Source organism: Nycticebus coucang, chromosome 10, assembly GCF_027406575.1.
Source record: "Nycticebus coucang isolate mNycCou1 chromosome 10, mNycCou1.pri, whole genome shotgun sequence".
Taxonomy (NCBI): Eukaryota; Metazoa; Chordata; class Mammalia; order Primates; family Lorisidae; genus Nycticebus; species Nycticebus coucang.
The window spans coordinates 69,294,625-69,316,378 of NC_069789.1; the positions used below are offsets into that span (position 1 = coordinate 69,294,625).

The 21,754-nt window shown below is 37.6% G+C and overlaps 2 protein-coding genes across 4 annotated transcripts in view; one reads left to right on the forward strand and one right to left on the reverse strand.

Moving 5' to 3' along the window:
* Positions 1 to 234: 234 nt before the first annotated feature.
* Positions 235 to 9,267, forward strand: GLRX2 (glutaredoxin 2). Its single transcript, XM_053607873.1, has 4 exons — positions 235 to 424; positions 4,380 to 4,440; positions 7,684 to 7,860; positions 8,992 to 9,267. Exons 1-4 carry the CDS (start codon positions 315 to 317, stop codon positions 9,124 to 9,126), a joined length of 483 nt encoding a protein of 160 aa, XP_053463848.1. The 5' UTR covers positions 235 to 314; the 3' UTR covers positions 9,127 to 9,267.
* A 2,894-nt stretch (positions 9,268 to 12,161) lies between these two features.
* Positions 12,162 to 21,754, reverse strand: part of RO60 (Ro60, Y RNA binding protein) — a 41,763-nt gene continuing 32,170 nt past the window's right edge. For all 3 annotated transcript variants that reach the window (XM_053605464.1, XM_053605465.1, XM_053605466.1), the window contains 2 exons: positions 20,310 to 20,456; positions 12,162 to 18,845 (listed from right to left, as the gene is read on the reverse strand). In XM_053605464.1, coding sequence (XP_053461439.1) covers positions 18,693 to 18,845; positions 20,310 to 20,456 — 300 coding nt within the window. In that variant the 3' untranslated portion in view covers positions 12,162 to 18,692. The remainder of the gene's footprint in view (positions 18,846 to 20,309; positions 20,457 to 21,754) is intronic.

Sequence of the window (21,754 nt, forward strand, 5' to 3'; positions counted from 1 at the left end):
CTACAAGAAGCAGGGGCGGGGCTTGGAGGAACCCGCGCGGTCCACGGCGGAGGCGTCTCCGGCTCCCACGGCTGTTACTCACGTGGGCGGGACTCGCCGGGACTCTCCGCCCCGCCCCGCGCCGCCGGCGGCTGAGAAGGGAGAATCCGCGCAGAGGCGCCCGAGACACCGGCGGCAGCGCGGACAGTCCGGCGGGGCGGAGCGGGGCGGGGCGAGGCGGGCCGGGCGGGCAGGGGCGGGACCGGCCGGAGGAGGCGGGCTCTCGTGCTCCGCGGTGCCAGCTTCGGGGCTGCCGGCTGCTGCGGGACCCGGCCATGTACTGGCGCGGCACAGCGTCGGTGGGGGCGCGCCTTATTCGGAGCCGGAGCTCCTGGACAGGCCGGCTCGGCGGGGCGGCGGGAGCTACGGGAGCGGCGGCCTCGGGGTACGGGGCAGAGCAGGCTGGACTGGCCGGGCGGGGCGCGCGGGCTCGGGCTGGGATGGCGGGATCTGCGTAAGCGGTGGGCCGGGGCGCCCCTTGGCTCTGGCGCCAGAGTGCGACCCGCACCGCCGTGTGGGCCCCGAGTCCTGAACGGCCGAGTCCCTGGAAGGCTGGGGAGACAAGGGTGCCCCGAACCTGGGTTGTGTAGATTTAACTAAGGCTCCGGTGATTATCGGGTTGAAAACACACGAGTCGTGTTCTTGAACGTCCTAAATACAAGCTGCTCTAATAGATTAATAATTTCCGATTAACATTGAATGGTTTTTAGGCTGATTATGTCTCACGTATTGCCCTGGACGTACTTAAAACGAAAGAGTCATTCTCTGTTTATCTGAAATTATAAAATTATAATCGGTCGTCCTGCATTTTTATTTGTTAAACCTGGCAATCCTCGCGCAGGAAGTGAAGGTGACGATTCCTACTAAAGGCCACAGATTTGAGGATGGGGACTGCAATTTGTGTTGATAGCGCGGCTGGCTAGACCCGGAGCCGTCCTTGCGCTTCCTTGTTTTGAATACCGTCGGCCGCGTGTCGCACCCGCGGCGCTGGCAGCTGCTGCACCCTCCCACGCCGCGGGGCGGTTCCTTGGGGTCCTGTCGGTTCGCATCTTCGCACCTTGCTCCTGGGATCTCTCCCAACCTTGATCTGGCAGCTCCTGCCAGTTTTGCGAGATAGTAGGAAGTCCTAATTTTCCAGACCTAGTTAGAGGACCCCCCTCCCCCCCACACACATGCGCTAATTACGTGGTGTCAACTATTTGACAGGTTCTTGAGATCTGGTAGAGGTTTTTTCTGATTTGTGTCCCTGGGGCTTATAGCACTTTGCCTAGCACATAGTAGGCGCTCCTTATAGGTAGCATGAATAGTTGGTGCTTCATCAGTGTTGAAATGTTTATTGTGCACTTACTTTGTCCAGTGATGTATTTTTCCTTAATAGGTGATAAACTTTCACAGTGGTCAGCTAGAAATTGAAGGGAAAGGGTGCCTTCCAGAAATTTTCTCTTTTGTTTGCTGGGAACAGGGTAGTATTTCAAAGTGCACCTTCTGGCTCCTCTCGCTATCCAAGAAAACCTTCTCTTATGAAAGTTCTACTGGAGCTCTGGTTTTGATAGTAAATGCTGTGGAAAAATAAATTTAAAATGCCATCACTAGAATGGGTTTCTAAAAAGAATAAATGCTGTGACGCATGGTTTGGGAAGGACAGTTAATGCTGGACTTGAGAAGGACTTGTTTTCCTAGTTGATAAACCAGATACAGATTGCCGACTTGGGTCCAGGTCAGCGCTGCCCACTTATTCTGCAAAGCTGCTGCTTAGGTCCAGGCCAGCGCTGCCTAACCTTTTCTTTTCTTGTTTAGGCTTCAGGGACTGAGCCTGCTTTTTTCTTACAATGGCATCCTCCCAAGTTGGCTGCAGTCTCCCTACCTCACTTGCCCTAAACCCTTTCTGAGTTAAGCACACAGGACTTTTCGTTTTAAAGATTTTCTTGCTAATCTGTTGGGAAGCACGGAACAATAGATTGTAAACATAGGGTAGTTATAATGATAAAATGTTCAGGGTTGCTACAGCCACATACACCAGAAACCCTGTTGTGGTGGCGCGTTAGTCTCAGCTAACTTGGGAGGCTGAGGCAAGAGAATTGCTTAAGCCCAAGAGTTTGAGGTTGCTCTGAGCTGTGACACCAAGGCACTCTACCCTAAGGTGACAGCTTGAGACTCTGTCTCAAAAAAAAAAAAAAGTTTACTTGCAGTATTTCCTGTCTCTCTTACTCTTCTTTGTTATGAATGAAGGTGACGGCTTCCTCCCGGGAAATGTGTGAGTAATCAGTAGTCGCCCTTTGACCTTGGAAGACACATTCCAAGCCCCCCTAGTGGATGCTTGAAACCACAGATAGTATTGAACTCTCTATATACTATTTTTTTCCCTATATATATGTACCTGTGGTAAAGGTTAATTTATAAATTTGGTAGAATAAGAAGTTAACAATAAAGTAGGGCAGTTGTTTTAATAAAACTCTTGTTTGAAGAGATCCCTTGCTGAATCTTTGTAGATGCCCAACGCTTTCCGGTGTAGCATATTGTCGTCAGCTGGAATATGTTTTCTGTTCATGTCTCCAGAAGTTTAAAGCCTTAACTAAGCATTTACGCTCTGTGGAGATAACTTTTCCAGGTGGAAGTGTGATGGCAAAATTAGCATGAAGTTCTTTTCCTCTTGACAATTTCACAAAGGGAAGATTTGTTTGTACTAAGTATCTCAGTAACCTCAGCATGTGATTTTTTTTTTTCTTTCCTTATTAAGTGGAGTCACCCTTGCACTTAAGCACTTTGGGGCTTCTTTTTTGGATACCCAGCATCATTCTTTCCTTTGGGGTCATTGTTAAGTACAATAAGGGTTACTTGAACACAAGGACTGTGACAGTGGATCCTGAACATGCAGAGGGCTACTAAGTGACTTATGGGTGGCTGGAGTGTGTAGTGTGGATATGCTGGACAAATGAAAGATTCACATCCCAGGCTCAGAGAGTGAGATGACATGGAATTTCATCATGCTACTAACAACTGAAAACATTAATTATTTATTTCTGGAATTTTTGATTTACTAGTTTGCAACCACAGTTGACCTTGGGTAGCTGAAACTGAAGATAAGGGGAAATTACTGTACGGAGCAGATGTTCATCATCCAAGGATAGCATATACTGGAAAAGGCCATTTAGAGTGGACTCACTTAAAATAGGACTGAGATTTCATGTTATATCCTTACAAAAGAGTTGGGACCTTTGAAAAAAGTGAAAGAAAACAATAAAAACTAGCTTACTTTTATATTTTAGAAATTTTAAAATTAAATGCATTCACTAATGAATGACTAAAGTATTGATTTGGAGAAATTTTTCTGTCAGAATTTGAGTTTTGCAACATAATCGTAAGGATATTTTAGAAAACATTTGAAGCTTCAAATCTCTGCTCTCTTGTTCCTTAGATATTTGAGTAACTCTCTGTGGAACCACGTTATATCTTATATTCCTATTGTATGATTTGTAATTTTACTGTGCAGTTACTTTGCATTATGGTATTTGATATTGTTCCAACAATGCTGTTGGGCCTGCCTGACCTAGAAAGATGAGTAGATGGGAGGAAACAAAGGTTCTAGGGCTAAACAGAGAGATTTGATGATGTTAAACTGATTTGTTTTTTAATGAAAATTTTCCTGACAATGAATCCTTCCTTTTACAAGCTATCTACTGCTAGGTTTTGAATAATGAATACTGAGATAATGAGGGGCCCAGTAAGGAGGAAATATTATCATAGTAGTGATGTCAGACGTTACTGAACATTTACTATATGTAAGGCACTGTTCCGCTTTCTGTATTTCAATTCATTTAATTCTTACAAAACCCTCTGAGAGATGAAGAGTCATTACTGTACCCACTTTATAAACTGGAATATTTGGAGCTGTGAACCATTGTGGTTAAGATACCTTAGTTTCCTTAAAATCTTTAAATATTTTTAGGCTCTCTGCTTCACAGAATGTTCATGGAGTTTGGCATGTTTTAATAAGAGAATGGAAACTTATTTTTAAACCAATTGTCACGTCACATACCCTACAAATATGGCATGATATTTGAAAGTTGATGGTCATCAGTGAAAGTGTGATGGGCTTTAAACACAGTAAATACAACTTTGTTAAATAATTTAGGGCATTGGAAAACTAGTTGAATATTATCTGGGCCTTTTTGGTTTTAGTAAACCATTACTTTGTAAACTTTTGTACTGAGAAAAGGTACATTTTTTGTCTATTCTGGAAGTTTGGATATATTTGTATATGTGATTTTCTTCAAGTGGAACTCGTGATGAATTATCTTCAATGCTTAATAAACTCCACTGACCCTTTTAATTCCTTTTAGGATGGGGAGCGGCACATCATTATCTTTGGGGAAATCAGCTGCTCCAATGAACCAGATCCAGGTAAGTGATGTGGGAGATGTAGGAATAAACTTACCTCTGTGGATAAAGAATTATTTTACATATTTATTATGCTCACTCAGTATCTGGATATGATATAATTTTTTATTTAAAAATATACTATCAAAATAATCCACATAACAAGTCCTAAGTCGTTTTGTTAATAGAAATTAATTAGCTTGCCATGGCAGCACTCTAGGAGGCTGATGTGCGTGGATTGCTTGAGCTCAGGAGACGGCCTGAGTAATGAGGGCCTGTCTCTACTAAAAATAGAAAAACCAGCTGGGTTTTGTGACAGGTGCCTGTAGTTCCAGCCACTTGAGAAGTTGAGGCAAGAGGATTGCTCAAGTCCAGGAGTTTGAGGTTGCTGTGAGCTGTGATAGCATGGTACTCTACCCAGGGCAACAGAGGGACTCTCTTTCTTAAGAAAGAAAAACACAAAACACCGTATGAGATTTAGTCTCGATGAATTGTTGAGTTTCTTTAAGTTGAATCTATGTGGTTGCTCCTTGTCATTATACCCACCTCAGGTCCACTATTGATACCTGTCCAGCTGTCTGGAGCTGGGGATCCTATTTGATTTTGCCCTGGGAAGCTGTTTAACAGCTTTCTTCTCTAACATAAAACCTGTAGTAGTAACTTCATAAACAGTTCTCGCAGTGTTATTATTATTATTATTTTTGAGACAGTCTCACTTGTCACCCTTGGTAGATAGAGTACATGGTGTCACAGCTCATAGCCACCTCAAACTCTTGGGCTTAAGTGACTCTCTTAATAGGTACCTGCCCCAGCGCCGGCTATTTTTTTGAGATGGGGTCTCTGGCTTGGGCTGGTCTTGAACTCATGAACTCAGGCAATCCATCCAGAGTGCTAAGATTATAGGCGTGAGCCACTGCCGGTATTAAACACTGTTGTGTTCTCTTGTTTTCTTCTCTTTTAGTTCAAAGCTTAATTAATTCTGCCTCCAAAAATTTCTCTTATATGTTATATTTTTCTTCCCTTGCAGCCTAGAAGATATACTCATTTTTTTTTCTTTCTCTTATTTACTGGCCACTACCACTACATAAAAATAAATTTTGCCTTTAATTGATTTGACTCTACATACAATTGTTGAATGTAACAGTAATACTAGAAATCTATTTTGTGGAAATTGCCAGTTCCCTTTTTTTTTTTTTTTTTTTTTAAGACAGACTCTTGCTTTGACTCCCCACATAGAGGGCAATAGTGTCATTATAGCTCAGCGCAGCTTCACACTCCTGGGCTGATGCGACCCTCCTGCCTCAGCCTCCTAGGTAGCTGAGAGACTATAGGCATGCTCCATGACACCCAGCTAATTTGTCTATTTTTAGTAAAGGTGGGGTCTCCCTCTTGGCTCGGGCTGATCTTGAACTCCTGAGCTCGAGCAGTCTTCTGGACTCAGCCTCTCAGAGTGCTAAAATTACAGGTGTGAGCCACCACATCTGGTAATGGGAATTGCCTTTTTAAAAAGAGAAATAACAGTGTCATGAAATATAAAGATGAGCTTCAGAAAAGTAGCGAAGAGGGTTCAAGAAACCCTGACACTGTCATCTTGAGTCTCAGCTCACTTTGGAATCTCTTTGTCAGTGTTTTTACTGTGTATCAGCACCAGAGATGCTCACCTCTTTCTAATAATGGTTTCCCTGTGCCTATCACATGCAGCAGTGTGATGGAGGGAAGCATACTTGCTTTGGTTGGGTCAAATCTCAGTATTGTAAATCTCTCAGTCTCAGTTTTGTTACTTGTAAAAAGGATTCATTAATATATCTCTGGTATGGATGACTGTCCTTGGGATAGACTTTTATATTAAGTATTATAAGTAAGCAGGAGAGGAAAGAATAAAAATGACCAGCTTGCAGAGAGCTAGACTATAATATAGGCCCCTTGTGACACCCAAGGGTGGGTAGAGCATCGTAAGTACTCTGGGTACTGTACTTTGTGTTTTTTTTTTTTTTTTTTGTAGAGACAGAGTCTCACTTTATGGCCCTCAATAGAGTGCCATGGCTTCACACAGCTCACAGCAACCTCCAACTTCTGGGCTTAAGCGATTCTCTTGTCTCAGCCTCCAGAGTAGCTGGGACTACAGGCGCCCGCCACAACGCCTGGCTATTTTTTGGTTGCAGTTTGGCCAGGGCCGGGTTTGAACCCGCCACCCTCGGTATATGGGGCCGGCGCCCTACCGACTGAGCCACAGGCGCTGCCCTGTACTTTGTGTTTTTTGCCTTTATCTTGAAGATGCTGCTGTGACCACCCACCACTTAAGAATAGATGAGAAAAATGCCTGGCTAGTGAACCTAGCCATTCAAAATTTTTGAAGGATGTAGGCATTGATCTATCTGGAAACAAGAAACAAAACAAAATAACCTTCACAGGCGATGCACGTAGATAGCAGAATCTCATGGTGATTTGTGGTAAAGGCCTGGAGACTAGTTTCTCTACCAGGATGATGTCATAAGAATCATCTGAGAAAGCTCTTTGACCTCTGTCTCAACGTCATTGAATCAGCATTTAGGGAAGCAGCTTTTCTAGGACCAATGGTACAAGAATACTTTATGAATACAATAACAGCTTTTGTACTACAAAGATATAGGAAGGGATAGAAGTGGAAGAGAATGCTGTTGTTTATGCCTGGATCAGTGAAAGCCTTATAGTTTAAAGAGAGCCCGCACTTCATCTCTCACCATTAAAAGTTATATCAGGTAAGGAGTTAACTCCTTCTGAACACCTACTGAGTATTAGAGAAGTAATGTATCAGAGAATAAGTACCTGGACCATAGAGCCAGATTTGCTGGGTTCAGATCCCAGCTCTCCCACTTAACTAGCTGAGGACATGAACAAGTTATTTATCTTCCTCTGTACTTCACTTTCCTCATCTGCAAAGTGGGGGTAATAATAGGACCTATCTCGGGACTATAGTGATGTTTAAATGGCCTGGTAACGTGTTGAGAGTAGTGGCTGGCATACAGAAATGTTTCTGAATATGAATTTGCTATAGTTTTTCTTACTATTATTCCATTCCAGGTAATATCTCTGTTTTAAATGATTTTTTCCTAATTTCCTTTGAAATGAATAATATCCTCATTCTACACGTGAGAAAACAGATGATAGAGACTTAGTTTGAGCCCTGAATCAAGAGACTTTAAAATCTATACCCTTTTTAGAATATTATATTATTTTAAAAGGTAATGTGTAGAATTAAAGTGATTTTTTTTTTTTTTTGGATTTTAGGAAACAATTTCTGATCATTGCGTAGTGATTTTCTCAAAAACATCTTGTTCTTACTGTAAAATGGCAAAAAAGCTTTTCCATGACATGAATGTTAATTATAAAGTGGTGGAATTGGACATGCTTGAATATGGAAACCAATTTCAAGATGCTCTTTACAAAATGACTGGTGACAGAACTGTAAGTATATCCTCCATGGTGCTATTCTTCCTTAATAGCTTGTGGCCCGGATTCCCTAGAGCTTAGACTCTTAAGTATGGGAAAATGAGCCATCCTTTGAGTATCTTATATTGATGAAGAAACTGCAGATCTGGGAACTTGATTCTTAGAATAGGAAACAGCAGAGTTAATTTCTTTTTTTATTCTTGTGTGTATGGGTATGTGTGTGTTTTCACTGGAACAAGTGCAGTAACGGAGTCATCAGAGCTCGTCTATGGAGCTTGAAAGTCCTCTTGGAGTTCTTCAAGATACAAGTATCCTTCCTCCCTTTAACTTGGACAACACAGACCAGGGGTTGGCCTTCAAGTACTGTGCTAATAGGAGTGCTTTAATACTTCATGTTTTTAAGACTCCTGACATTTGTAGTTTTGTCTATAATATGAATCATCAGAAAAATATACGGTGTTGCCATGTTCCTTCTTTGTACGTGCATGGAGGAAGTTCATAGTCTACTCTTCCCCTTTCGTAAACAAATGTAGGCCAGCATGATTGCCGACCATCCAAGCACTCTGGGAGGCTGAGGTGGAAAGATTGCTTGAGCTCTGGAGTTTGAGACCAGACCCATTTCTACTAAAAATAGAAAAATCACCTGGGCTTTGGTCTGGGTGCCTGTAGTCCCAGCTACTCATGAGGCTGAGGCAGGAGGATTGCTTGAACCTGGGAATGTGAGTTTGCTGTGAACTGGGTTGATACCATGACATTCTCGCCTGGGGCAACAGAGTGTCTCAAAAAAATAAGCAAAATGACACCTAAGTACTTAAATATTATTAATAACTAGACAGCTTAATATATCTTTTATATATCAGTGATTAGGAAAAAGGATTTTGGAATAAGATTGACCTGGATTTGAATCCCAGTTCTGTCATTTACTACGTGTATCACTGTGACCTTGGGCAAGTTCCTGGGTCTGATTTTTGTCCGAAATAAGGATAAAAATGATACCTATCTCAAGGGTTGTAAAGATTGAAAGAGCTTAGTGCGGTGCCTGGCTCATAGAAGTACCCACAGTGTGAATGTCTTTTATTGTTATGTGAAATGATCTTTCAGTTCTGATGTTGGCGATGCCTAATCTGTTTTTTATTTGTCCAATAGGTTCCAAGAATATTTGTCAATGGAACTTTTATTGGAGGTGCAACTGACACTCATAGGCTTCACCAAGAAGGGAAATTGCTTCCATTAGTTCATCAGTGTTATTTAAAAAAAAGTAAGAGGAAAGAATCTCAGTGACATACCTACTCAAAACTTTGGTAGTAAATGTCATTTGGAGCAATAATGCCTGAGACTGTCTTTTAAATACGGATGTTTAAAAAATATTCTTCTCTTCATGAAGATGTAAAAATAATGAACAATAAATTGCAGGGGAGACCTTATCTTCTTGTCAATTCTTGAGCAAAAGGGATGGTATTTTAAAGATAAGGAAACAATGCATTTTGTTAAGAATTTACATGTGAATTTTATAACTGAGAGCTACAAGATAAGCATTTGGAATTCTATATTTTTTATGTATTCAGAAGGAGTTAACTCTTTACAGTTCATAGCTTTCAGTGTTAAGGACTAATGTGTGATTTCTCTTTAGAATTTAAATTCCTCTCACTGATACAGTTGTGAACTAGTTAGGGATATCTTGTGCTATATTGTCACAAGCCTTCCCATTTTGTACTTGTAGAGTAACTGAAGCGTATTAAATTCGTAGCGTGGAATGAAATTTATCAAACTCCAGACCTAATTTATGGCTTGGCACCGTGTCTCACACCTGTAATCCCAACACTTGGGAAGCCGCAGAGGGTGGATTGCCTGAGCTTACAGGTTTGAGACCAGCCTGAGCCAGAACAAGACCTTGTCTCTAAAACATCCCAGTGTGGTGGCAGGTGCCTGTAGTGCCAGCTAATTCTGAGGCTGAGGCAAGAGAATCGCTTAAGCCCAGGAAGTTGAGGTTGCTCTGATGGCAGGGCGCTCTACCTAGGGCCACAAGTTAAGTCTGTCTCAAAAAAAAAAAAAAAAGAGAGAAAAGCTAAATTACTCATTTAATGACTCAGTAGTTCCAAAGAACAGAATTTTACCTATTAAGTAGAAATTAAAATGAAAATTTCAGCAATTCAGGAAGTTGATCTTTGGAAACAGTTCAGGAATGTGCCTGAGTTGTATTCTGAGCTGGAAAGCTCTACCTTCTGGGATGGGTGTTGGAAATGTTATCTAGAGAACCAAGTATTGGATGGGAATTAAGAATGAATGTCCCTAGAGTCATTTCTGATGTTAATGGCATACAATTCTGTTGACTGGAAATACTATTCAAACTGATTGACTTAGCAAACAAGATTTATCCTATAGGAAGTCTTACTTTAAAAGTAATTGAAAACTTTTTTGAGAAGGAGTCTCACTCTGTTGCCCTGGATAGTGTCATGGTGTCATCATAGTTCACAGCAACCTCAAACTCTTGAGCTTAAGAGATGCTCTTGCATCAGCCTCTAGAGTAGCTGGGACTAGAGGTGCCCACCATGACTCCTGGCTAGTTTTTTCTATTTTTAGTAGAGATGGAGTCTTGCTTTGGCTCAGACTTGTTTTGAACTGCTGACCTTAAGCAATCCATCTGGCTCGGCCTCCCAGAGTGTTAGGATTACAGGCATCAGCTACTGTACCTGGCCTGAAAATATTTTTAATACTTTTTAAAATCAAGTCATGTTTCTAGCCTCTTATCAACAAGACTTTTTCATGTGCCTAATATATAACATATTTCCCCAGCTGATCCTAGCAGATTACCAGATTCTGGTAATTATCAGAGAAGAGAAAAACTCTTCCTCCCAGGTGGAAGGAAACTGGATTTCAAGAGAGTGAGTGCTTCTGGTTTCTGGTCAGAAAATCTGAGGAGTACAGAGGAAGATAGCTAGTGGCTTTTTTGGCCATTTGCCTTCAATGTTTCCTACATGGACATAAACTGCAGTCAGGAGACTTGCTAAACAAGAGTTTAGATTATTTCATTTCCATGTGATAAATTATAACACGAAATGGAGTATCTTTAGTTCTTTCTTTTGCATTATGTCTTGAGAAATATTACCTGCTTGCTGTTATAAAATGTTTGCTAGAGAGTTAAAGACATCTATTATTTATGCAATAGTATGTCATTATTATTAATCATATTAGGTATCAAGGGTAGAGGCAGTTTACTTCAAGTTGTAGAAACACCAGGTGGTGTTGATAGTGCTGAACGGTGAGGAAACATCTTTTATCAACTCTTCCTAGATTGATGGACAGGAGGGTGAGGGGGGTGAGTGGTGTTTGATTCTTGATTATGTCTGGATCTTGAAATAAGTCAGTAGTAAGGAAAGAAACCTTATCAAAAGGCTCAAAACTTCAGTGAAGGTAATATATCATGTTACCGGATTATCACTTGTGGCTTTATTTAAAAAGGAAGAAATAAACCCTGCCTCTTAGTCTTCTGAACTTTTTACTCAATGAATAATAAGAAAAGATTGTGGCTGGACATGGTGGCTCATGCCTGTAATCCCAGCACCTTGGGAAGCTGCGGCAGGAGATCAGTTGTGGCCAGGAGTTTGAGACCAGCCTGGGTAACATAGTGAGACCCCTATGTCTACAAAAATTTAAAAATTAGCCAGGTTGGGGGCAGCGCCTGTGGCTCAAAGGAGTAGGGTGCCGGCCCCATATACCGGAGGTGGCAGGTTCAAACCCAGCCATGGCCAAAAACTGAAAAGAAAAAAAAAAAATTAGCCAGGTTGGTAGCATGTACCTGTTATCCTAGCTATTTGGGAGGCTGAGGCAGGAGGAACACTTGAGCCTAGGCCAATGTTCCTGGGTGAAGGACTTATCTGCAAACAATGTAACCTAATCATATGTACCATCATATTAATCTCCCCCTCGCCCCCCAAAGCCAACGTTAATTATTGAGACTTAATTTTACCTTTTCTTTTTTTTGTAGAGACAGAGTCTCACTTTATGGCCCTCAGTAGAGTGCCGTGGCCACACACAGCTCACAGCAACCTCCAACTCCCAGGCTTAAGCGATTCTCTTGCCTCAGCCTCCCGAGTAGCTGGGACTACAGGCACCCGTCACAACACCCGGCTATTTTTTTGTTGCAGTTTGGCCGGGTTTGAACCCGCCACCCTCGGTATATGGGGCCGGCGCCTTACCGACTGAGCCACAGGCGCCACCCTAATTTTACCTTTTCAAATGTAACAGATTATTTCCTGAGGGCTTTAAATAATCTCAAAATTCCTATTTCTTGAAAGAAATAAGAAGACAATGATTTGATGTGCATAGAGTTTATTTGGTACACCTATCAATTTCTACAATAATAAACTGACCAGAACCAGTTCACATAGTGCCCACCTGTACTCCATAAAGTGATTTATTCAGTAGGATATTTTGCAAGGCTGGAAAAGTCAAGATTTCACAGTATCAGTGAAAACTGTGTTATCATGAAATAAACTTAATACATTAGTATATTTATTCATTCCCTCTCAGACAACAGCAAAATCACATTGTTAGGTGTAGTATTTACAGTGAAAACTTGGAAGACTTGACAAAGCATTGATGAGTTTATCAACAGATCTAGGAAACTCCCTGGCCCTCCTCCCTTCAGGGTCCTTTCCTTGGAAAGGAAATAAACTTGTTATAAATAAAACTTTATATATGCCTTTAAGCACCTGCTTAACAATTTAAAGTTTTCTTTCAGTTTTATAAAATATTCTTGCTTTGAAAGGTAAAGTGGATGTAAAAATATGAATGCAGTTAACAAATCACTGACCTAGATACTTTTTATTGCAGTAGTCCTGATGTTTTTACTATTATACACTTCTTGGAATGAATTTGCTTGTAGCATTGAGACAAAATATTTGCCTTTTATCTTGAAAAGTTCCCTTTAAACATGAATCATTTTTGAATTGTACTCAGTATTAAATATGCAACTTGGTCCTTAGAGGTCATGTTATAGTCATAAAGTCCAGCATCCTGGATAATTTGTTATACAGAATAATAAAAAACCTTAAATAACCACAGAATGTTAACAGTCACGTATGTATAACACATTAGTGCACCCAGATTATCCTGTTAATAAGTGTTTAAATTACCAATGTACAATCATGTTTTAAAAGTTAATACTTAAATTTCCATTCATTATGTAAAATTAAAAGCTCTAAAAGACTCTTTGAGTTCTGTACTTCAGAAACATTAGATCACTATTAAGGCATTAATTAATCAACAGACCCAAGGAAAATAACTAGTATGCCTGAACTGGAGGAGGAAGTCATATTTTAAGGCAGTCAAAAGTTCATTTTTTTTGTTTTAAGGCTCTTGTATACTTAAATTTATTCCATGCAGACATTATTCTGTGTAATTTAAATACTTATCAAGCAGTCAATTTTGGAAATCAAAGCCTTTATATAAAGCAAATGGACAGTTTAGAACTAGATTATACCACTCTCCTCCCTCACTCCCGGCAATATTTTCTTTTTAGAAGGTAAGTTCACATATCTCAGCACATGGGGAAAATTTCTTTATTATCAGAAGCTGGCAATAAAAAGAAGAAAATATTACTCAAATACTTTACAAAAGTTAGGTATAATCACACCATACGAAATACATAGAGTCCATATTTAGAATAATAGTGCAGCAAAACCATTCTCTCTTGTTTACTATCCATTAATTATATAATTAATTTAGTTGTGTATGGATTCTAAATAGTTTACATTGCAAGTAGAGCCTAATGAATAATTTAAACAGAAGTTTCAATATAGTGTATGTATTGATACAGTATTACCTTATATGGGGTAAAGATCAAGTATTTATTAAGTTGACACCAGCAAAAATGTAGCTAATTTGCTATTTCCTTTGTTCAAGCACACATTCTGATAATTGCTTGTAAGTGCACAAATTTCAACATTTTAAAATTAAAAATTAATTATCACTTGTGTTCATAAAATCAACATGATGCATGGCAGGGCTAAATAAAATAGACAAAAAAAAGGAAAAACAGGGAAAAATCTTTTTAGGATCAGAAAAGGCTTTTATATATTTTCATTGTTATTTATAAATTCATTCTCACTGAAAATAATCACCTTGAATTTACCAATAGAATTTTGTGACATTCTTTTCTGGTTTATTCCTGTCACTTTCCAATTTAACTTGTCATTTTCAGAATTTAAGAAGATGTGCCATTTATTATCATTTTATTCAAATAGTATGTTCAACTGCATTGTTAGTTTTCAACACGGAAAATACCACCTTAAAATTTTTATTAACTTCACAATTTTCAAAAAAGCAAATAAAAAATTTACCAATTAAAAAATACTAAATGTGAATACAAGTTATTTACAAGGCTTTTAATGCTACAAGCCATGTATCTATAAATGCTCAGTGAAATATTTAGTAAACCAAAGATTTTGATAGTGGTCTTTATAATTACGGAAATATGCGTATGAAGACATGCTATTTTCTGAAAGAGTATTCAGTTAATTACTTTTTCAGTGCTTAATAATAGAGCACTTCTCTTTTCAATATAGCTAGATTCATCTATAACTGCAAACAATGGCTGAATAACTGATCTTAATTAAAGGCCATAAAATTTCTGCCAATAACTAATACAAAAGGTATATAATATAACTTCATTTGGGGAGCAAATCTATTAATGCAATTATTGTTCCAAGGGATCTGCCCATTGATTTGAAAAAAATATGATCTTAGATCTGTGTGAAACAAACAGTAATCTGAAAAAGATTTCTCCCAAACCTAAATGTGGATCATTCATTTTATTACCTGGGTGGAGAATGACTACAAAAAGATGACAGAAGTGTCAGAAGAAAGGAATTTTAAAAAGAAAAAAAAAAAGGTATAAACGAATAAAGAGATTGGGGAGTACTTATCAGGGAAACACTAAAGAAAATCTATACAGTACATAGTGTAACCTGTCATTTTATAACCTATCATTTTTTCTTAATTATTTCTTGTATGTGTTTGAGTATAATACTATGAATATTTTCTTTTTTTTTTTTTTTTTTTGAGACAGAGTCCCACTATGTTGTTCTCGGTAGAGTACCATGGCAGCACAGCTCATAGCAACCTCAAACTCTCGGGCTTAAGTGATTCTCTTGCCTCAGCCTCCCAAGTAGGTGGGACTACAGGCACCTGCCACAACGTCCAGCTATTTTTTGTGCAGTTGTCATTGTTATTTTAGCTGGTCCAGACTGGGTTCGAACTCTCCAACTTCGGTGTATGTGGCTGTCACCTTAATCACTATGCTATGGGTGCCAAGCCTGAAGAGGAGATATTGCCTTAACAAATCACCTGAAAACTGTGATTTACAAGACTAGAATTTTTTGTTTTTGATACCTACTATAAGGGTATCACTAACCAAGAAAGTCATATTTGTGACTCTTAATATCTTGAGGCCAAATTAAAATAAGTCCAACAAACAGTGATTTAGCCTTTAAACTTGGTTGTCAGACCTTCAAACGTACTCAAACTGCCTTATCATTCCAAAATAATTTATATTGTTTTTGCAAAATACAGAAAATGACTGAGAAACTCATATTTTATCACTTACAGATTTTCCTGTTATTTTAAAAGATTAAGCAAATATTTGTTAATAGTATCTCCCCATTTAGAGTATGAGTTTTTCTCTGTCTATTCAAGATCTTAGACTTGGAATATATTATCTTTCTCTTAATCAGAGAATAGTGACTTCTTAGTAATTCAGCTGTGAAAATTTTCTTTTACATTTTCCCACCCTGAACGAGAATGTTTTAAAACATTGGCCTATTTGAGACATTTTTCTAAAAAATATTTTATCTTGCAAAACATAACCTATTAACAAGAATGTTTTTAATTTAAAAAAAAAAGGAGTTCTAATTTATACTGAAAGCCTTCTTACCAGTTTCAATTTTTAATATAAAAAAATTCTTCTATGATCCAAGTATCAGATATGGTACTTTTGAAAGATAGCAAAATTGAATAACTTGGATTAAATTGGCTGTCTATATTGACACTGTAGTGTAGATAGAACAAAAGAATTTTCAAAGGGATAATACTAAATTCTATTCACCAGGATTTTGCCCTACCAATATTCTCATAAAATGGTAATTAAACTAAGTAATGTTTTAATAAATGCAATTTCCAAGAAAGGGCTTGAGGTTAGATGATTAGCTTTTTTTTTTTTGCTAATTAGCACTATATCCTGGAGATATTTACATTATACCTAGGCAATAAGTTTACTTTTCTTAGAATTGTTTTTAAAAGCAGTATTTTCTCAAATATTAAGGTAGCAGTAATACTAAAAGTAGTAAGAGAAAAAAACTGTCATTTAAGTCTATTTTCTTCATGAGGTAAAGTTTTTATTTTATATTGTTCTATAAGACTATGTTATATAGGAACACAAGTTATTAAAATATTAATTGTGCTTGAGGATTACTATGAATTAACAAAATTATACATGTTCACAATCTGTTTTTCTACTCCTAAAGCAATCATGTATATTCATTATTTCCTAACATCTATGTAAGAAAAGTCTTGAATAATTCTTTTACCCCTACTCTTCTGAGTCAGTGTGTTCCCATGTTGAGGACATTCTCAATAAATACTGGAATGGGAATGAAAAGGCTAAGATTTCTATGTCATAGTGCTTTACGATCACTGAGGTCTCAAACCAAAATTAAAATGTTACCTTTTAATTTTCTAAGGTTTCTTCCAGCTCTAATGTTCATGATTTGAAAATAAAGTTACCTTCTGTGGTGGTTTCTTTTAGTATTTCTCCTCCTTTCTTAAATATTACCCTAATCCATTTAATTAGACCTAGCTAAATTCTTCAGAAAGGTCACATCTAATCTTATTACCCTGGTGGACTTAATATTAACCCTTAGATATCTTTGTCTAAAAGTACTACTGAAAGAGTACGTAACTGAAGGAAATAAATTTTTATGCCATGGTCTATTTAACATTTATACTAGGAATAAAAATTAGATATTGTTATAATGTTTTTATTTCAGAAGGTCTTGGGTTTATTACCTAAAGAACTCAAGAACAAACAAAAAAAAAGAACTCAAGAACTATTATGTAATTCTATTACATTCTTTAACCTTTTAAATTCAGTCTGAACATAATATTTTAGTGTATCAAAGTAGCTAACAGGTAAAATTCAATGACTGACAGAGGTTAAAAACAGAGTAACATCAGATACAATTGTGTATTTGTAGGGGAGAGGGGTACTGCAAACTTTGCTGACCAAAAACATCTCAGGTAAAAACTGCCACCAGTTGCCTTGATAGAATGGGTACATATCAAAGTCAGCATTAATATGTCAAATAAGTTTTGAAAGGAAAAACTTATTCCCAGAGCCCAAACTTCCCACAAAACAGAATACACAAATCCTCACACTACTAAAATCACCCTTTCCCTCGAAACTCATGAAACATCTAATCCCAAGCACCTAAAAGCTATAATTTACATTAACTAGAGTTTGACTTTTCACACAGTGAGAAGGGCTCAGAATAAACCCTTAGTAAACTATCTTCAATTACTACTTAAAGGACAACGAATACAACCAAGGTTTTAAGTGTAAGCTACCTTAGGGGACCGAAATAAAAATATGAGCAAAAGTAAGGACATTTCAACACACTGCTTAAGAAAATAATGCACTTTAGTGTAATGAAGAGACATTCAATACACACAAATAAAACAAAAGAATTTCCTATACACTGATTAGATAATTTGCTATTCAAAAATTGCCTTTCATATCTGAAGGACCTAGATTGCTTTATTATTTCCTTACATCATCAAAAGAGAATGTTTTGCCACAAAAATGAATAATGAACATGGATAGGAGGACAATAACATGTTTACAATTAGAAAATATCTAAAACCCCCTTACAATTGACTAGAAAAATAGTTTAAGAATAGGGAAAATGCTAATCTGGTTATAGCTGATATTTTAATTGTTATACTTTCAAAATTAGAATAGGAGGCTTAAATGCTTGAAACATAGTATGTTATTTTTATTTAAGGGTGTTAAAAAAAGGAAGGTGTAACTATCTGGCTATAAATCACTATTAAGTCACACCCCTCACTCACAGAGAAAATACAACAAAACAAAAAAGTAAACAAATAGTATTCTTCTGCCAACACAAATAGTCTCTTCTTAGGGGCTGCCATTATGTTTTTGGTTAATGATAATGTTACAAGTGCAAGTAAAACATTAGAAATAAAGTATCTTTTCATTGAATAAGAACGCTGTTATTTATGTGATCTTAGAAAACTCTGAAAGGAATCTGTAAAACTCATTAATAATTTAATCAAATGTCTTACTTTTTTTTTTTGCCCCTTACCTTATAAGTTTGCAGATGAGTTTCATGTTCCATCACAGTACATGGTCTAATAGTGCATTTCAGAGTATTTGGACACTGTCAAAGCTGTCCTTTCCCAATGAAAACATTTAAGAAATTGTAGCACTTCTCAAACAAGTGACATGGTATGGAATTACACTTTTGGTTCTCACCTCTTTTAAGTACAAATGTATTATTCACCAAAGCAAAACTATTTTACATTGTCTATTAATAAAAAGTTCTCTATTAGATAGAGGAAGCTACAGTATCATGAAGCTATTTCCCAAGAGCTAGTTTTGTAGACAGGACTTTGGGCTCATCATCATCTTTTTTTTTGGTAAGGTAACTTTTCATTATGCACATACTATACCATCATCTTTCACTGGATTGAGATAAGTTGGGAAGTAGCTGCATATATTTAGTGAGACCACTGATGGCAATGGAGCTCTAAGATCATGCTGGTGCTTATGGTTAAATCACATCTAATGTGAAATTTCGAATTACATCCAGAGCTCCAGTGTCAAAGCCACACATATCCAACATGCCTCTATCATCTGGGTCTGCAATGGTAAAGCCATTTGATGTCATTCCACAAACAATCAGTTTAGCTGGAATATCCATTTTCTGTAGGAAAAGATCCAAAGATATATTAAAAATTTACATGTAAAAGAAAAGCAAAAAACCCTCCAAAATTAAAACACCTTAATATCCCTCCTGTAGCTTTTGATTACAAAGACAATTTTTTTGTGCCCTCATATTACTGTGAAAAAAAAAAAAAGGGGAGAAAAGACATTTTTCTTTTTGTTTTCTTTTTTGGTCAGAAGAATGTGTGAACTTTTGAAGAATAGAAAACAGAATTGTGTTAAGAACATGCCTCGAATTTCTACTTCTCTGTTGTACATTTTTACTTCTTCTTTGGCAGACCAGGGACTTTGTACTTAAGAAATTTATCAAGATATTCAGGGGTGCCAGATATTTTTATCAACATATCAAATGCTGCAGCAGTGTACATGGGCATATACAAATATGCATATAAGGAAATATTCCTCTGCAATTATCAACTTTTGGCCTATGTACAATATCACATGTACAATATAAGAACTTGGTTTTCTATAGCAACATGTAAGGTTAAAAATGCACAGTAACCATGTTTTTGAGAAAAACCAACAATGACAGTATCCTATGTCAAATACTACAATGATCTTTTTAAGTAACATATCTAATGTAATTATTGTAACAACCCTGTAAGTACTATTATCTGCTTAATGTAGATAGTTAAATAATTTGTTCAGGTACACAGTCAGTAAAAGAGAAAGACTCAGGACTCAGAACTCAAGCTATTTGTACTCCAAATTCTATTCCCTCACCTGTGGTTCTCAAACTAAACATAAATCAGAATCCTCCGAAGGGCTTGTTAAAACTCAGCCCTACCCCCAGAATTTCTGATTTAGCAGTCCTCTAATGAAGCCCAAGAATTTGCATATCCCAGATGATATTAAGCCTGCTTGAAGAGAAATTACACTTTGAGATCCACTGTTCTTCATCAATTTCTATTTCTTTTCTTTTGCAGTTTTTGGCTGGGGCTTGAACCTGCCACCTCTGGCATATGGGGCCGGCACCCTACTCCTTTGAGCCACAGGCACCTCCCTCATCAATTTCTATTTCTACAGGTAGTTGGACTTCCCACATTTCCAGTACTAATAGTCCCATGTGACCAGTGGCTACCATAATAGAACATTTATGACATTTTAGAAAGCTCAGTTGGAAACACTAATAAAAACACAGACTTTTCCATAAAACTTATAACATAGATTATAGTTTTGCCTTAGTTTTATATAGTCCTTTAGCAAAACTCATAGACTTTTACTTTTTTTCTTTTCTTTTTTTTGTAGAGACAAAATCTCATATTGCCCAGACTGGTCTTGAATGCCTGGCTCCAAGTGATCTTCCCCTACAGTCTCACAAAGTGTTGGGATTATGGTGTGACCCACCATGTCTGGCTTGTTAGTAATAACATTTTTTGAAAAACACAGTGAATGAGAACTGAGTATTATTTGGACGAAAAACAGTATTAGAATTAAGTTTTACCTTTCGATAGTCCCTCAGAGCAATTGCAGGATGGACACTTCCAGCAAAGGTCTCATTATCAGTGAATACAATGAAGACATCTGCAGCTGTGTTTGTCTTCTGAGCCCAGATCATTGGAAGAGAGCAATCAGTTCCACCTGCAGGAATCTAACTCCGAAAAAAAACGAAAAAGCATAATACTTTAAAATGCCTTTTTTTAAATTTTCAGACAGTCTCATTTTGTTGCCCTCGGTAAAGTGCCATAGCGTCATAGCTCAGAACAACCTGACTCTTGGGCTGAAGTGATTCTCTTGCCTCAGCCTCCTGAGTAGCTGGGACTACAGGTGCCTGCCACAATGCCTGGCTATTAAAGTATTATATTTTACATTATCATTTTGTTTAGCATTAATGTACCAGTTATAGGCCTTCGAAAGCTTGCATTTTTTTTTGGTTTTTGTGCTTATGAGAAAAATCAGGATAAAACAATTTGTTCTTACAAATTAATACCACACATGACATCAATATAAAATCATTATACAAATTATACATATGTATTAAGTAAACTTACTAAATTTTTTTATTAAATCATACCTGTGTACATTAATGCATTTATGGGGTACAATGTACTGGTTTCATATACAATTTGAAATACTTTCATCAAACTGGTTAACATAGCCTTCACTGTACTTTCTCAATCATTGTGTTAAGACATTTATACTCTACACTTAGTAGATTTGACATGTACCCTTGTAAAATGCACCATGGGTGTGGTCCCACCAATTACTCTCCCTCCATCCAACCTCTCTCTTCCCCCTCTTCTTGGGCTGTAGATGGGTTATAAGTTTCATATGAAAGTGTGGGCACTTATATATTGGTTTCATAGTAGAGCTGAATACATTGGATACTTTTTCTTCCATTCTTTAGATACTTTGCTAAGAAGAATATGTTCCAGCTCCATCCAACATAAAAGGTAAAGTCTCCATCTTTTTTAAGGCTGCATGATATTCCATGGTGTACATATACCACAATTTATTAATCCATTTGGGGGTCGATGGGCACTTGGGTTTCTTCCATGACTTAGCAATTATGAATTGGGGTGTAATAAACATTTCGGTGCAAATATCTTTGTTATAAAGTGATTTTTGGTCTTGTGCATATATACCTAGTAGGGCAGGTCTATTTTTAGATCCCTAAGTGATATCCAAACTTCTTTCCAAAAGGAACATATTACTTTGCATTCCCACCATCAGAGAAATGCAAATCAAAATCACTTTGAGATATTATCTAACTCCAGTAAGACTAGCCCATATCACAAAATCACAAAACTATAGATATTGGTGTGGATGTGGAGAAAAGGGAATACTTCTGCACTGCTAAACTTACTAATTTAAGTAAACTTAGCAGAATAGTTTCTTTTCTTTTTTTTTTTGTAGAGACAGAGTCTCACTTTATGGCCCTCGGTAGAG

Coding starts and splice junctions, on each gene's coding strand:
- GLRX2 (XM_053607873.1), top strand. CDS start 315: ATGTACTGGCGCGGCACAGCGTCGGTGGGGGCGCGCCTTATTCGGAGC. Junction 425..4,379: donor ACGGGAGCGGCGGCCTCGGG/GTACGGGGCAGA, acceptor AATTCCTTTTAG/GATGGGGAGCGGCACATCAT. Junction 4,441..7,683: donor CTCCAATGAACCAGATCCAG/GTAAGTGATGTG, acceptor TTTGGATTTTAG/GAAACAATTTCTGATCATTG.